General features: G+C 41.4%; 1 protein-coding gene across 1 annotated transcript in view; it reads left to right on the plus strand.

Moving 5' to 3' along the window:
• The window catches only part of Cyp27c1 (cytochrome P450 family 27 subfamily C member 1), a 32,624-nt gene extending 19,821 nt beyond the window's left edge, over positions 1-12,803 (plus strand). Inside the window, exons 4-9 of the mRNA XM_027936764.2 lie at positions 1,892-2,101; positions 3,599-3,762; positions 8,493-8,659; positions 10,395-10,473; positions 10,933-11,136; positions 12,687-12,803. Coding sequence (XP_027792565.2) covers positions 1,892-2,101; positions 3,599-3,762; positions 8,493-8,659; positions 10,395-10,473; positions 10,933-11,136; positions 12,687-12,803 — 941 coding nt within the window. The remainder of the gene's footprint in view (positions 1-1,891; positions 2,102-3,598; positions 3,763-8,492; positions 8,660-10,394; positions 10,474-10,932; positions 11,137-12,686) is intronic.
• Positions 12,804-16,553: the final 3,750 nt, after the last annotated feature.

Raw genomic sequence — 16,553 nt, forward strand, 5'->3', positions numbered from 1 at the left:
CTTTTTAACTTTAAAAAAGATTTTTATATTGCCTATCTCTTTGTTTTTCCATTTTAATTGGCTCTTGTTAGTTATATACAACATTAGGATTCATTTTGACAGTTATAAAAGCATGGAATATAATTTGCTCTAATCCAGTCCCCAGGACTTCCCCTTTCCAATCCTTCCTCCCTCCCTCTGTTCCCTTCTCTCTACTGATCTTCCTGCTATTTACTTATAGTTTTTTAAAAATAATCAGAGTCTTGTGGATATACATGATGATGAGATTAAGTCACATGAATTCCATTGTTCTTTCCTTATCCCATCCCCTCCCCTTCCTGTCCAATCCCCTTCCTCCATTCCACTGATCTTTCTTCTATTTTTTTTTAATCATACCCCCTTATTTTGGATTATCGTCTGCCTATCAGAGAAAACATTTGACCTTTGACTTTTTGGGACTGGTTAATTTCACTAAGCACGATAACCTTCAGTCCCATACATTTACAGGAAAATCTTTATGGCTGAGTAATATCTACTGTGTATATGTACCACATTTTCTTTATCCATTCATCTATTGAAGGCCACCTAGATAGGTTCCATGGCTTGGCTACTGTGAATTGTGCTGCTATAAACATTGATGTGGCTACTGTAGTATGCTGATTTTAAATCTTTTGGATATATATGGAGAAGTGGGATAGCTGGGTCAAATAGTGGTTCCATTCCTAGTTTTTTCGGGAATCTCCCTTTAGTTTCCCAGAATTGCACCAATTTGTGGTCCCACCAGCAATATATGAATGTACCTTTAACTTTGAAATTCTGATAGGAATGTTTTCTAAAAATAGCAATGACATCAACAGAGAACTGTAATATAAACACAGTGAACCATCCTACCCTCCACGGATCCATGAGGTCACTTCCTCTGTTCCTTTAGCTCTCTGGGTCTGGGATTCCCAGGAGGAGACAGTTTTCAATTATCCCCATTGAGCCCCTTGACAGAAAGCTGATTCATAGTCTCCAAATGAGGCAGGAAGGGGCCCTGGTTGGGTTTTGCTTCCTCCCTCCTCAGAACTAGGACAAACTAGAGAGGCGGGTGTGAAGGGGCTGAGCAGCATCAGGCTTGGAGAGCTCACTCTCCTCACAAGGTTTGTTATCTCAGACCTGAGTTCCAGTCCTCTGCAACCTTAGCCACGCTACTTAAACTCTAGGATTCTTCTTGTCTAGTCCTTCTGATGGGCTTCCCCTCTACCCACCCACTACCACTGGGAATTGAACCCAGGGGTGCTTTATTACTGGGCTACATCCCTATTCTTTTTTTATTTTGAGACAGGCTCTTGCTACATTGCTCAAGTTGCAGATCTCCTGATCCTGGGTCACTGGGATAGACAAGTGTGCACCCCCATGCCTGGCTCTGGTGGGTTTCCTAATATGTATTTAAGGGCTGTGAAGGGAGCTATTTAAATGAAGCAGAGTTAACCATGCACAGCATCCTATAGTTCAGGATGGAGATTGGATGATAAAAGTGACTCGTGAAAGGCTCCCAGAGCATCCTTTGTGTGTGTGTGTGTGGTGCTGAGGACTGAACCCATGACCTTGGGTACACAAGCTATGCACTATCCCATTCTGCCACATCAGCAGCCAGCCCCCTTAGACCACTTTTAAAAAATTTTTTTTTATATTTATTTTTTAGGTGTAGATGGACACAACACAATGCCTTTATTTTTATGTGGTGCTGAGGATCAAACCCCAGTCCCACCCATTAGAGGCGAGTGCTCTACCGTTGAGCCACAATCCCAGCCCCACTTAGACCACTTTTGAAAGTTATTTTTAATGCCACATATTACGTATTGATATGGTATTGATAATGGTAAATGATGGAGGAGAAGAGAACTTTTAAACTGTCTTCCCCACCCAGGTGTGGCCACCATCCTTTACGAGAGTCGCTTAGGATGCCTGGAGAACCACATCCCCCAGACAACAGTGGAGTACATTGAAGCCCTGGAGCTCATGTTCAGCATGTTCAAAACCTCCATGTATGCAGGTGCCATCCCCAGATGGCTCCGCCCCTTCATCCCCAAACCCTGGCGAGAATTCTGCAGGTCCTGGGATGGACTCTTCAAATTCAGTAAGAGAAGGCTGGAGGAAGGGCACCTATGGCATCTGTAGGGTGATGGGACTGCAGCTGTGTATCTAGTGTTTCCAGGCGGGGGGCGGGGGTGATTATGGCTGAGGATGATCCGATGGACCTCCACAGGTTATTTGCATTCATAACTTTTTCATATTCGTTTTTCAAATAAGCAAGAAAAGCATGTGGGGTATGACTACTAGTTACATGGCCTAATTTTCATTTTATAATTCTTTCTATTTGAGCAAATGTGCTAGCAGTGACACATGCACATAAAATTCCCTCCGGAAGATAATATCTTTAGTCCAGTAAATCTGTCAGTACTCAAACTGTTGGGGGAATTGGAGGCCGATAGACTTTTATTTGAACATTCTCCATTGCAGCTTTTTTGAAAGGGATAGATTCATTTGTTTTGTTACCTAGTGAAAACGAGCTAGGAAGATGAATATTTATTTATTTTCAAAGTGACACTACAAAGAAGATTTGCTTTCTTATGTAACTCAGAAAATTTGGGGCCAGGCGTGGTGGCACCCACCTGTAATCCCAGTGGCTCAAAGCCAGCCTCAGCAATGGTGAGGCGCTAAACAACTCAGTGAGATCCTGTCTCTAAATAAAATACAAAATAGGGCTGGGGATATGGCTCAGTGGTTGAGTGCTCCTGGGTTCTATCCCCAGTATAAATAAATAAATAAATAAATAAATTTAAAAATGGGGGAGATGATATTGAGGCTTGACTGCGGGGTGCCTAACCACTGAGCTACATCCCAAGTTCTTTATCTTTTTATTTTGAGACAGGGTCTCTCTAAGTTGCTTAGGGCCTTGCAAAATTGCTGAGGGGCCTCAAACTTGAGATCCTTCTGCGTCAGCCTCCTGAGTCTCTGGACTACAAGTATGTGCCACCAAGCCTGGCATCGAAATTTTTTTTTACCAAAAAGGTGTTTCCAAAAAGAAAAAAGTGATTTCCAAAATGCCTTTCCAAATGTTTTAGAACAATGCTAATATCAAAAGATGTGTCCCGTGGCGTCTTTTTGAAGGTCAGCCTTCATTTAAATATACAGGTTCTGTTGTAGATTATATTTTGTTGTCTTTTTGTAGTAACATCTCAGATAATAATCATGGCCTTTGCCCTGCTCAATTCATTTTTCTTTTTCTGGAACCAGAGTGTGAAAAAAAGAATCTGCATTCTTGTTTCTCTATATTATAATAATATAATAATAACTCCTTGGTTATTGGATTAGAACATTTCCAGATAGATATTACTTTTAGGAAGGAATAAATGTTTAGATTGGCTTTAGTTTTTTCATTCATACACAAATGAGTGTTTGAATGAGACCCCAAGGCTGACAAGAGATCAGGCTGGGTTTCCTTAGCCTCTGTCACCAGCTATGCAAACTTCACTGGGTTAGTTACATCATGGGGAGGACCAAGAGAGACTTGAGACAGAAGTGGTTATTCTCAACCCAAACTGCTTTTCAAAGAAATACCATTTTCCAACAGGCCAAATTCATGTCGACAACAAGTTGAGGGACATACAGTGCCAATTGGACCGAGGGGAGAGGGTGAGCGGGGGACTTCTCACATACCTCTTCCTTAGCCGGACACTGACGCTGGAGGAGATCTACGCCAACATGACCGAGATGCTGCTGGCTGGCGTTGACACAGTAAGTACCTGTGCTTATTTTCTCAATGAATGAAGCGCGGCACTGCTTTCCCCATGCTCTGGTGGAGTGTTTCTTTGTAGGGCGGATACTTTTTTATTTTTATTTACCAGTTTTTTAAAATTCTTAAAAAAACTTTTATTCTAATTAGTTATACATGATAGCAGAATGCATTACAATATAGAGCATGATTTTTCATATCTCTGGTTGTATACAAAGTATATTCACACCATTCATGTCTTCATACGTGTACTTAGGGCAGTGATGTCCATGTCATTCCACCATCTTCCCTACCCCCTTGTCCCCTCCCTTCCCCTCCCCACTCTCTGCCCTATCTAGAGTTCATCTAATCCTCCCATGCTCCCCTTCCCTACCCACTATGAATCAGCCTCCTTATATCAGAGAAAACCTTCAGCATTTGGTTTTTGGGGATTGGCTAACTTCACTTAACATTGTATTCCCCAACTCCATCTGTTTACTGGCAAATGCCATGATTTTATTCTCTTTTATTGCAGAGTAATATTCCATTGTGTATATATACCACATTTTCTTTATCCATTCATCTACTGAAGGGCTTCTAGGTTGGTTCCACAGTTTAGCTATTTGGAATTGTGCTGCTGTAAATATTGGTGTGGCTGTGCCCCTGTAGAATGCTGTTTTTAAGTTCTTTGGGTATAGACTGAGGAGAGGGATAGCTGGGTCAAAAGATGGTTCCATTCCTAATAGGGCAGATACTTTAAGTGCACTGTACATGTTTGTATAGTTGGCCTTCCATATCTGCAGGTTCCATACCTGTAGATTCAGCCAACTCTGGCTTGAAGATATTCAGGGAAAAAAAATTACATGTGCATGAACATTATTATATCACTTCATAGGTAATACATTATGACAACTATTTGCATTGACATTTCATTAGGTGTTATGAATCTCCTAGAGATGATTGAAAGTATGGGGGAGGGGTATGTAAATTATATGTAAATCATATGCAAGTGCCATGCTATTGTTTTATGATTTGAGCATATGCAGACTCTGATATCCAGGGAGGGTCCTGGAACCAATCCCTACATATACTGAGGCCACCTGTTTTAGCAGAAAATAGCCAGGAGAAAACTTTCTTTCTGTAAAATGTAAAACAAAACTACACAGTCAATTCTGTGAAAAACATAACCACAATTCCATTATCACACATGTAAAATCACAGTAAGTGTTCCAGTTTAAAAATCATTCCCCATTTGCCAACATTTTGTTCACTATTTCATAATATCAGCCATGAAGAGGACACAGACATTAACACCTTGTTATTTACCCTTTGAAATTTGTCAAGCTATGGAATTCATTTTATAAAGCCTGGTTAACTTTAAAACCACAAACTGTTGGGCTGGGGTTGTGGCTCAGTGGTAGAGCGCTTGCCTTCCACACATGGGATCCTGGGTTTGATCTTCAGCACCACATAAATAACTAAAATAAAGGTACTGTGCTCATCTACAACTAAAAATTAAAACAAATAAACAAATAAAAAGAAAAAAACAAAACCCACGACCTGTTATATAGAGAGTGTAAAGAAAGAAAACTTAAAACAGTTCGACTTGTAAATATGTGTGCATGTGCACGTGTGTGTGTAAACATATCAATTTGAAGCTAGAGAATTGAATCGAGACCAAGAAGGGTTCATTATCAGAATGAAACAGCAATGCCAATGGACTTCAAGGCGATCCCATTAGCAAGACACTGTGGCATCATCCCCTCCCCATCTATGTGCATATACGTGTCTGTATGTGACCATGTGGCCATGCAGCAGTGTGGTGGATACTCACTGGGTTGTTAACAGGGGATTTCCTGGCTGAGGTCCAGGGACTGGGGAGTCATATTCCTTCCTAAAACATGTAATATGACATATTTGCTTGTGTTTGAAAAATGGTATACACGTGGGTGTAGGTACAGGGGAGTTTTATTTATTTTGTGGTTCTGGGGATCCAACCCATGGCCTAATGAATGCCAGCTGATCCCAGGGCCTCAGAGCCAAGGGCTCTGCTGCTGAGCTAAACCCCTAGCCCCAGAACAGGTTCAAATTTTGCTAAAAGGAAGTAGTGAAGCAGGGAAACAAACAAACAAACAAAACAACAGGCTTGTACTTCTAGTACGTGGTGGAAGACAGTCAATTGAATGAAATTCTGGCAGCAAAGTGGAGAAGCGCTGGGCTGGAGAGGGTGCTTCTGTTGGTGTGTCTGGAAAGTAAAAAGCAGTTGAGCTTGTCACATCATGCTTTTCCTTCATGCAAGTGCTTCCTGACCTTGATTAAGGCACAGAGCTCCATTTTAAAAGGAGGAAAAAGAACCCCCCAAACCAGGGTTGACTTTTTTTTGGTACTGGGAATTTAATCCAGGGGTGTTTTACCAGAGAGACACATCCCCAGCCCTTTTTATTTTTTATTTTGAGACAGGGTCTCATTGAGTTTCTTAAGGCCTTGCTAAGTTGCTGAGGCTGGCCTGAAACTTGTAATCTTCTTGCCTCAGCCTCCCAAATTGCTGGGATTATAGACATGCACCACTGCACCTGGCTAACCTATATCACTTTTGTGATAATGTCACATAAACATGTAGAAACAAAGTATAAACTTCTTCCAGAAATTCTGCAAGGATAAAACAAAAAGAGTAAGATTTAAATGGAAACTAACTGATGCAATCAGTGATTATCCTGATTATGTAAAAGTGATGAATGGTGTGAATTTGCTCACACCAAGACACCACTTGCATCTGGAAGGAATGAAAGAACCGCCTGGTCTAGGAGTCAATTTGTACACACTTGTACCTCTTGCCCCCTGGTGGTAATTTAGAGTATCTTAACGAGTGGGGTTGAGATGGGACCGGGTCCTTTTCTGTGTCCTGGAATGAAAGCCAGGAAACATTCTTACAATTTCAAACTCATTTTTTTTTTTTTAAGGAATCAACTTCAGTGCAGTGTGATTTGTCCATAATAAACTGCATCTATTTAAACTGTATAATTTGATACAGATTGTTTGCAGCAAGCATTTATGAAACCACTACCATATTTTTCTAAAGTTTATGTCAGTGGAATTGTACAATACATATTACTCTGCATCTGGCTTCCTTCACTCAGAGAAGTGACTTTGAGATTCATCCATGTGGTAGTATTTAACAGTAATTTACTCTTTTTTTTAAAAAAATCATTGAATATTGTACCATTGCATGCCATGTTTCATTTTCCCCTAAGGACATGAGTCTAATATAATTTTTCTGTTCTCTTAATAGAAAGCATCTAAATAATTTTTTTCTCATTTATAAGGAAGAGCTTGAACATTGTATTATATGTTATAAATTATGGGAGAGCCTGCTCTCTATAAGCATGTACTAAATTTCTATAGGGATCTCATTTAAATGAGATTTTAGTGAATCAAATCCATGTGATAAATGTTTATAGAGATCTCATTTAAATGAAATCCGAGTTAGTAGAATACATTAGGGTAGCAATCGAATAATATACTGTGACCAAGAAGTGTTCGATATCAGAATGAAACAGAACACTACCAATTGACTTGGAGGAGAAATGATATTCATGTGGTATAATTAAATTAGATTGAAAGAAAAAGAATTTAGACTGTGGAATTTCCTTACAAGCAAGTGAAATACAGTCACATAGATAGTGGTATTAATTTTAGTGGAACTCTTGGGACTTAGTATAATAAAATAGAATTATTCTAAATAACTGGAAATGTAATCAGACCAAGAAGTGGTATTAAAAAATGATATCGCAGAGCTGGGTGTGTAACTCAGTGGTGGAGTGCTTGCCTGGTTGATGAGAGGCCCTGGGTTCAATCCCCAGTACCACATTAAAAAACCAAACCGAACCAAACTAAAAAAACACTACACAAATGAGAGACTCTATGGCTAGTTGCTGATTTTTGTTGATAAATTGATAGGAACAATGACTGACTGGTGTCCTTCTAGCACTCCCCAATCTCTAGATTAGGGCAGCTGGAGCAGGCCAGGCTCAGCCATCATGGGCCTGTGGGATGCCAGAATGTCATGGTTCTCAGGTCTTTTAAAAGTGGACAGGTTTAGGCCCCTTTTTAAACCACAACAACAACAAAAAAACAGGTAACCTTTGCAAATGTCCTGTGAAGTTCAGGCAGAACTTCTAGCCTTGACTGTCATTCCTTAGGTCCCCCAGGGTTCCCTAGAGAGGAGGCACATTGCTCTGAAATAATTCAAAAAGTGCTGAAATAATTTCCCCCATGACTCTTCATTGGAAGGGTCCTTGAGTTGGGCATGGGGCGGGGGTACACGTCTGTAATCCCAGCAGCTCAGGAGGCTGAGGTAGGAGGATCAAGAGTTCAAAGCCAGCCTCAGCAACCTAGTGAGGCACTAAGCAACTCAGTGAGACCCTGTTTCTCAAAAAAGGCCGGGAATGTTGCTCAGTGGTTAAGTGTCCCTATGTCCAATCACCTGTAGCGCCCCCCCCCCCCACCAAAAAAAAAAAAAAAAGCACTCGAGTCATAGAGTTGATGTTCCAAAAGTAGTTGTTTGATTTTTCTGGTCTGAAATAAGGAGAAGAATCTTTTGTCTGGGTAATAACTCAAATGCAAAGATAGGATGGTATAGATATGGTTTTGCTCCTACCCTTATTCCCAGGGGACGTCACATCTGACTCTGACTGCTGTGTAAACCTTTGGTTTTACTCATGACATGCCTGTGCCTGCCGGTTTCTCTTATTAGACATCGTTCACGTTATCCTGGGCAGTGTATCTCCTGGCAAGGCACCCAGAAGTGCAGCAGACCATGTATCGGGAGATAGTCAAGAATTTGGGGGAAAGGCATGTTCCAACTGCAGCAGATGTCCCCAAAGTCCCGCTGGTCAGAGCTCTCCTGAAGGAAACCCTGAGGTACAAGTCAGGGGTAAAAGTTAACAAATTATCTCCTTTATTATCTCTGATTCTTTTTTTTAAAGTTTTATTTTATTTTTAATTGGCAAATAATAGTTGCATATATTTATGGGGTGTAATGTGATGTTTCAACACAAGCATACATCGGAATGATGAATTCAAGGTAATTAGCATTTTTATCATTGATCACTTCTGAGTGGTGAGACCCTTTACCATCCTCCCTTTCAGCTGTTTTGAAACATGCAATACATATTGTTAAGTGTAGTCATCATGCTGCAGAGAAGAACACCAGAACTTCTTTCTCTTATTCAGCTGAAACTTTGTACCTGATGACCTTTCCCTGTTCATTCTTCTCTCGATTCTTTGTCTCAGCAAAATCCTCAGTCTACATCCACCAGCTAAACTGGGTAGGAAAGGGATGTTTGTTACTATCTATCTTTCCTCCTGTCTGGATTAGGAGAAGAGTTACTCTGTCTTTCGAATATCCATTGTCCTTCCTAAAGATTTTTTAAGCAGTCACTGAATACTATTCCTCCTTTATACAGTAGGTCCATCCAGAGTTTCCAAGTGGCTCCTGGATCAATGGTTTTGACTGTGTTCCTCTGAAGAGAAAGTGGAACAAGATTGCTTTGTCAGGAAAAGACACTGGATTGTTAGGCTAATTACCAGACCTGTTCACAGTATCCTGTGGTTCTCATGTGAACATCCTGGTCTGAGTTGGAGAAGCCACTTAGTGAGGCTCATTTGCTCCTGGACAGGGCTTCAGTGACAGTGGAAAAGTTGGGTTGTCTTAGGTGGAAGGGGGGTGGTTTTGGGGGGAGATGGACATTTATGATCAGTGAAATTCCTCCCCCCTCTGCAGTCCCCCTAACCAGCATCTTCTGTGGAGGAACTGCTATGACAAAGAACAAAGATTATTTTCTATAGTAAACGTGAAAATAATTCTTTCAAACCTTATTTGATACCAATACTTTAATTTACACTGAATCCTTAATTTAAGCATGCTGACTGATCTTGAAAAAAAGAAAAAGAAAATGGACTGGGGGGTGTATCTCAGTGGAAAAATGTGTGTTTAGAAAGTGTACGGCCCTAAGTTTAATCCCCAGAACCTTAAAAAAAATGAATTTAATTTTTTAAAAGAATTCTTTGTTCAGGACAATTTGAGAACTGAAGTACTGTTTCTTAAATGATTCTTAGGATCCTAAATCCTATGAACTATTCTTTGATAAAGTGGTCCCATGTACACATAAAATTTCAGAAACTTGTAACTTTTTTCCCCCCTTGAGAACATAAGACCATGTTCAAAGCTTTGCTTTGTGTTTTGCAAACTTTTTTGACCTTGTAACCCTTTTCATATTCCCCAGAATACTTGCTGTTGAATCCTTCTTAGAAGATTTAGTTGAAACTGTACACTGTCACTTCTTAGATTTTTTTTTCTTTTGGTACTGGGGATAGAACCCCGGAGTGCTTTATTCCTGAGCTATATCCTCAGCCCTTTTTAAATTTTTTTAAAAAAATTTTTGTTAATTTTGAGGCAGGGTCTTGCTAAATTGCTGAGGACTTGAATTTGGGATTCTCAGCCTCCCGATTTGCTGGGATTACCGGTGGGCATCACTGCACCCAGCTGTTTTTTAGAATGTTTAATGGATGTGGCAATATATTCAGATGCCTAAATGTTTAATGAAGTAGTTTAAGAGTCACTGTTCCATTCCTGTTCCCATTGGTTCCATTCCAGGCTGTTTCCAGTGCTACCAGGGAATGGCCGTGTCACCCAAGAAGACCTGGTTATTGGCGGATATCTGATTCCCAAAGGCGTGAGTTTGGTGGCCATGACAGGGGTGTAGGGGCAGGGCTGGGCACTGGTGGTTGCGTTGGAAATCTGCTTCGACATTCAGGGAGTCTTTGTCCCTTTCTTATACCGTGCTTATGAAGATGGTGCTTTAGCAGTGAGATGACTTGTGTGGTCTGACTGCTCTGGAAACATACTCCTCAAAAGCAAAACAAGAGGATTCTGTAGTGCACAGGGCCACTCCCTCTAGCCCCAGGCTCTGCCCCATAAAAGAAGCAGCTCTGCTCTGCCAGTTTCCCAAAGATTGGAACTCGCTCTCTCAGAGGCTGTATTGACATGGGAGTGGGCCAGGAAGTGTGAGGGGAAGGAAGAGTGTGGTCCATCTGGGTCTGTGTGGACCTTCTGTGGCTCCCCCAGGCCAGGGGCCTCTCTGAAGGGACAGTCTGCTCTGCCTTCAAGTGATCCTCTTCTTTCTTTTTTTTAGACCCAGCTGGCCCTCTGCCACTATGCCACCTCCTACGAGGATGAGAACTTCCCTCGGGCCAAGGAGTTCAGGCCCGAGCGCTGGCTGCGAAAAGGAAGCCTGGACAGAGTCGACAATTTTGGGTCCATCCCCTTTGGCTATGGGGTGCGCAGTTGCATTGGGCGGAGAATCGCAGAGCTGGAAATTCACCTGGTCATGATCCAGGTGAGGCAGGCAAGGCAAACTCTGGCCTTGGGCGTGACCTCTCTTATTGGGCTCAACTGGGTCGGAACTTTCAGGTAAAGAAAGAGGACTCAGTTTTGAAAACTTAAAAATCAAGCAAGGGGTTTGCATAAAATCCCTCATGTACTGTAAAACACCATCCTGGGCAGGGACTATCTCAACCCCATAGGCCCTGCCACATTTCTTTCCTCCTTGGGATTCTGTTTGGTGGAAGGTGAAGATGCTGAATCCTGAAGCCTAGGTGGTATGTGTATGTTAATGGGGTGTGGGGAGTTCTTGGAGCCCTGAGCTCAATAGTCCTGCTGTCACATGGGGTGTTCTCAAGACAGACCAATAGTTCCTGGCAAATGAGTGGTCTTCAAACCTCATCACATGGGGAGCAATGTGCAAGGTCAGAGTGAAAGGTCAGAGGTTAGACGTTTAGACAAGGCCACGTTGGTGCTCGTACACTGTGGAGCTGCCCAAAGACACACCATTCTGCTCATTTCTTTTAATGATGACCAAAGAATGAATGTCCTCATTGAAACCCTGACCCTGATCCCTGTTTGACTCCATCCTGGATCTGAAGCCTACCCCGAGGACCTATCAATGGGCCTTTAGTCTTTGCCTGGGAGATAAGGCTGGAGAGAGAGGCAGGGCAGAGTGGGGACAGCCTAGTCACAAGTTGGAGGTTATATTGTCAACAGCTCATCTGCCACCTGCATTGTCTGAATGAGTTGAGTGAGGCCCCCATCCCTACTAGGAATCTGTATTAGAGCAAGTTGTCTTTTGTTGCCTAAGCCCAAGGATGGCCTTGCCAACTGGCTGGGCAGGTTATTGCTTTCGGACAATTGATACTTTGGAGTTCTTTAAAATCCATCATTTAGGCACTTTCCAGTTTTTACCCTAGGAGGCAGGGTTGGTTCTACTTTTGAATGGCAGACAGGAGCAATAAAATCAAAGGAACATGTCAGGAATGTTTAAATTCAGCCATCAACACCCAGAGTCTGTTGGACCATCTCCCGCCTGCCAACATCTCTCCTTGCTGCTGTGTCTGCGTCGTATCCGATGCAGCTGCAGGTTGTGATCCAGCAGGAAACCCGAAATCTCACTTGGTCTATTCTCTTTGATCCTTCCATACCTCCTTTATGTAGACCTAAAATGGAAAGAATGGGGCTAGGATTTTGAAATGAAGAATAAAACCTGAATCATGAGAGCGTTCTGTGTGCACCTCTTCGTTACTGTGGCTCAGTGGACAGGCAAAGCTGTTGTACGAGATCTAATGCTATCTCCAAATGACCAGCATGTCACTGGCCTCCACGTTGAACAGGCACCGTCTCATTGCCTCACCTCCCTGAAACCTCTTGCCACAATAGGAGGAGTAAAAGCATTCGAAGAGCATCCAGAATCTTCTGCTGCCCCCATGTATTGTGTGTGGGTGGTGTTTGGGATGGAACCCAGGGCCTCATACATACCAGGCAAGTGCTCTTGAGACATACCCTAGCCCTGTCCCAATGTTGAATCCTTCTTTCTCTTTCTCTTTCTCTTTTTAGTTGCTTCAGCATTTTGAGATCAAAACATCTTCTTGGACTAAAGCTGTTCATGCAAAAACCCACGGGCTTCTGACCCCGGCGGAGCCCATCCACGTACGTTTTGTTAACAGAAAGTAAGCCTGGGTTTGGAACCCGGGCTGGTGGAGTGGAGCTGGCTTGTCAGCATGCACTGGGTGTGTGTGTATCCCTGGCCACAGCAGTGGAGGAGGGGCTCTAGAGGCTGCCTTGGGATCAACTGGCCTTCCGGGCTCTCGAAGACTTGGAAATCATGCTAAGGAATGCAGTGAGAGGGCTATTTTACTTTTGCCTGCCAGAAGTTGCCTTTTCTTTGGGGAAACAGCTGTTTAAAAAGCAGTGGCACTGAATTCCCATGTGCCACACTGTCCTCTACTCCGTTTTTAGTGCCTGGATATATTCTGTACATTTGTGTAAAGAAATGGTTTAGACAAATTCAGTTCTTGAACATATATGTTCTCTAATACTGACATCAGGGCTTTGGTAGAAGGCAATTTCAACTAATTTTTTTTTTCTAATTTGAAGAGGGAACACTAAGAATGCCTCTTGTAATGCTATGATCATGGGATGAAAACACCAGAAGCAATGTTTTATCCTAAGCATCAGATTTCGATCCCAAAAGAAGGGTTCTCAAATTAAAAGGATGGTACTCTTATTCTCCTCTCCAAACCAGAGCTTGCCTTTCTAGTCATAGCTCCTAAAGAAGATGAATATTCATTTTTATTTTAAAGACATATAAAAAAGCCCTTGGTGAAATCAAGAACAGTCAGATTTTTTCCTTCAACCAAATCAAACCCTAGCAGATGTAGAAGAACTGAAACTATGACAATGTAAAATTGTGTTGCCTGATATATGATGCAGCTTTCTGTTACTATAACAAATACCTGAGATAAATCAACTTAAACAGAGAAAAGGTTGATTTTGGCTTACCATGATGGAGGTTTCAGTCTATCATTAGGTGAATCTTCTGCTTTTAGACTTTTAGTAGGGAGGACAGCACATCATGGCAGGAGTGTGTGGCCCAGCCAACCATTCGCTTCATGGCTGGGACATGAAGATGAAGAGACTTATATCCCACAATCCCCTTTGAGGGCAATCTCCCAGTGACCCAAGGACCTTCCATCAGGCCCTACCTCTTAAAGATCACACCGGCTCCAGAGAGCACCAAGCTAGGGACCAAGCCTTTGACACATGGCCTTTTGGGGACATTCCAGCAGGCCAGATCCCAACTACAGCACCTAAGTTGAGAGAAATAAGTCAGTCATCATGGGAACCAGTGTAACATTAGAATATTTTTTATTTCAAGGAGAAAAAAAGTCTATAATAGCATTTTTATATTTGTGTGTCATTTTATTTTTTATTTTTTTGTGTGTGTCATTTTAAATATTCAAACTGGAAATGAGATCCAGCTGTTGGTGCTTATTTGAGGCTCTAATGGGAAGCCTTGGCTCTCAGGAATATTCGTTGTGCTAAGTTTTGTTGCTTTTTATGCTGTTTCCTGGTTGCTAATGGGAAAAAAACCCAAAACACATGATTTTATAATGTTCTGTTCTTGCTGTCATGCCTGAAACATCTTATTCTCAATTCCATGCTGTTTCTTTTTACATAATCCTTATAAAAAATTTACCTAATATATACCATGCATCTTTTCCCTATTCTACAAAATAACCCTTCAAAAAATGGAAATAATATCCTTTTCACATGCTATTTTTATAAAGTATATGATAACGTTGAAATCTCTGTGTGATGATAGACTAGCTTAAACATGAATGCTATAAAAATAGGTAGAGTTAAATATGAAATCGTGTCCTATAATCAGCCAAGTGTTGAATTACTTTGAGGTAGCAGCATATATATAAACTTTTAAAAATGAGATGAAATTATATTCTGTTTGAGACTGAAATTTAAAAGATATTGAGAATTTACTAAGCAACCTCTTATTGGCTGTGCACACCGTGCAACTCTCTAGGGAATGGTGGTCCTGCCTGAAGTTAAGAGAGTGAATAGTGAAGTGCAGGACAGAGGGTGACCTCACCCCCCCACCCCCCGCCCAACATCAAAGTACAAAAAGAGACACAGCAGATATTAGGAGCCTCTGATGTCGGGGTGCCTCATGAAGAAATTGGAATTGAATGGGAAATATCTCTAAATCTACTGTCAGTTTATGTGCATAGAGGGTAGAGAGGGACATGCCAAAACTATAAGGAATGCAATCAACAAAATCCAGACTACAGTTTCTGATTTACGAAGGTTCGACTTACGATTCTTTGACTTTACCATGATGTGAAAGTAATGGGCCTTCGCTAGAAACTGGACTTCTGGTTTTGAGTCTGGATCTTTTTCTGGCCTAGTGGTAAGTGGTGAGATCCTTTTTTTTTTTTTTTGGTGCTGGGCAGCAACAACAGCCACGGCTCTGTCAACCATAAGACACCCAAGTTTTTCAACAAATAAGTGTTAAAAAAAAAAAAAGGAAGGGGGAACTGTTATAGAAAAAGAGAAATTTATGAGATTTATCAACCAAGAGCAATACTGGTGTTAACTTGAATCAGATTCAAGTAAACAACTTGTAAAGAGATTTTTAAAGATAATTACAAGAAAAGAGCCAAACAAATCCATGGAGAGAGAAAAAGGGGGCATGAATTGGGGAAATCTGAATACTGTTTATGTGATGATATTAAGGAATTATTGTTATTATTGGTGTGATAATGGTAGTTATGCTTTAAAAAAAAGACAGATCTTATCTCTTGGTGCTATCTTTATAGATGTAAATGTTTATGGATAAAATGTTATAGCATCTTGAATTTGATTAAAAATAACCTAGCTTGCTGTGGGCATGGCTGATGGGTGTGTGGGAAGGTGTCGGAGGCCCAGGGAGGAAGAGAGGAATCAAATGGGGCAGATGTTGCTAGTTGTTGGAGCTGGTGGTGGGTACTCAAGGGTTCATGACATTATTCTCTCTGCTTTACATATGTGTGAACATTTCTGTAATAAAATCATCTGCAGAAACAAAAGCCTTGATTGATCAATAATCTCATTGTTAATTTTTTTTTTCCATTACTGTTCGCAGAACGGGGTACCTTTAAATAGTTGTTAGGAAAAAGCCTTGATTGATCAATAATCTCATTGTTATTATTTTTTTTTTTTTCATTACTGTTCGCAGAACGGGGTACCTTTGAATAGTTGTTAGGAATGATTGACTTAATGCTCCAAAATACAAGTACTGTGCTAGGATTTGGGTGACCTGCCAGGGCTCAGCTAGCCCCTGCAGCTGAGAAGGCAAAGCAGAGGACAAACCCAGAGATAGGAGGAAGGAAAGGAGGATCCGGACAAGGACCTGTGAGCCAAGCAGGCAACTTAAGGGTCAGACCACTAGGTGTGAGACGGGCAGGTGGTGGGGCTTGCTGAGGGCGTGGCTTGCCTAGGGGTTTTCAAATTCCTTTTTAAAAATGTGCTGGTTGAAGAAAGGGCTTAGTCACTGGCCATGGGTCATCCGTGAAGCCCAGGACACAGGTGGGAGGCTGGGACCAGAGCATGGAAATGCTCACCATGATGTCTTGCCACAGTCTGTTTCATGGCCAACGCAGGCACACCCATCAGGATTGTGGGGGACAAGCAACAAACAAACCCATTTAACCATTTTCTCCCATCATCCCAGATGTGGAACACCTATAAAAACTTAAATAAGTCAACAAAGTTACTATGGTAACATTGAAATAATATGTTCTTAGAGGTCGATTCTTTTGAGAAAAGTGATAGATGAATAATTAGAGCTTTTGAAAAAAATATATGAAATATATAATATGTATTTGAATGTGAAGAAAGGATATATAAAGTCAAGATTATGATTTCCAA

The sequence above is a fragment of the Marmota flaviventris genome, chromosome 11, assembly GCF_047511675.1.
Source record: "Marmota flaviventris isolate mMarFla1 chromosome 11, mMarFla1.hap1, whole genome shotgun sequence".
NCBI lineage: Eukaryota > Metazoa > Chordata > Mammalia > Rodentia > Sciuridae > Marmota > Marmota flaviventris.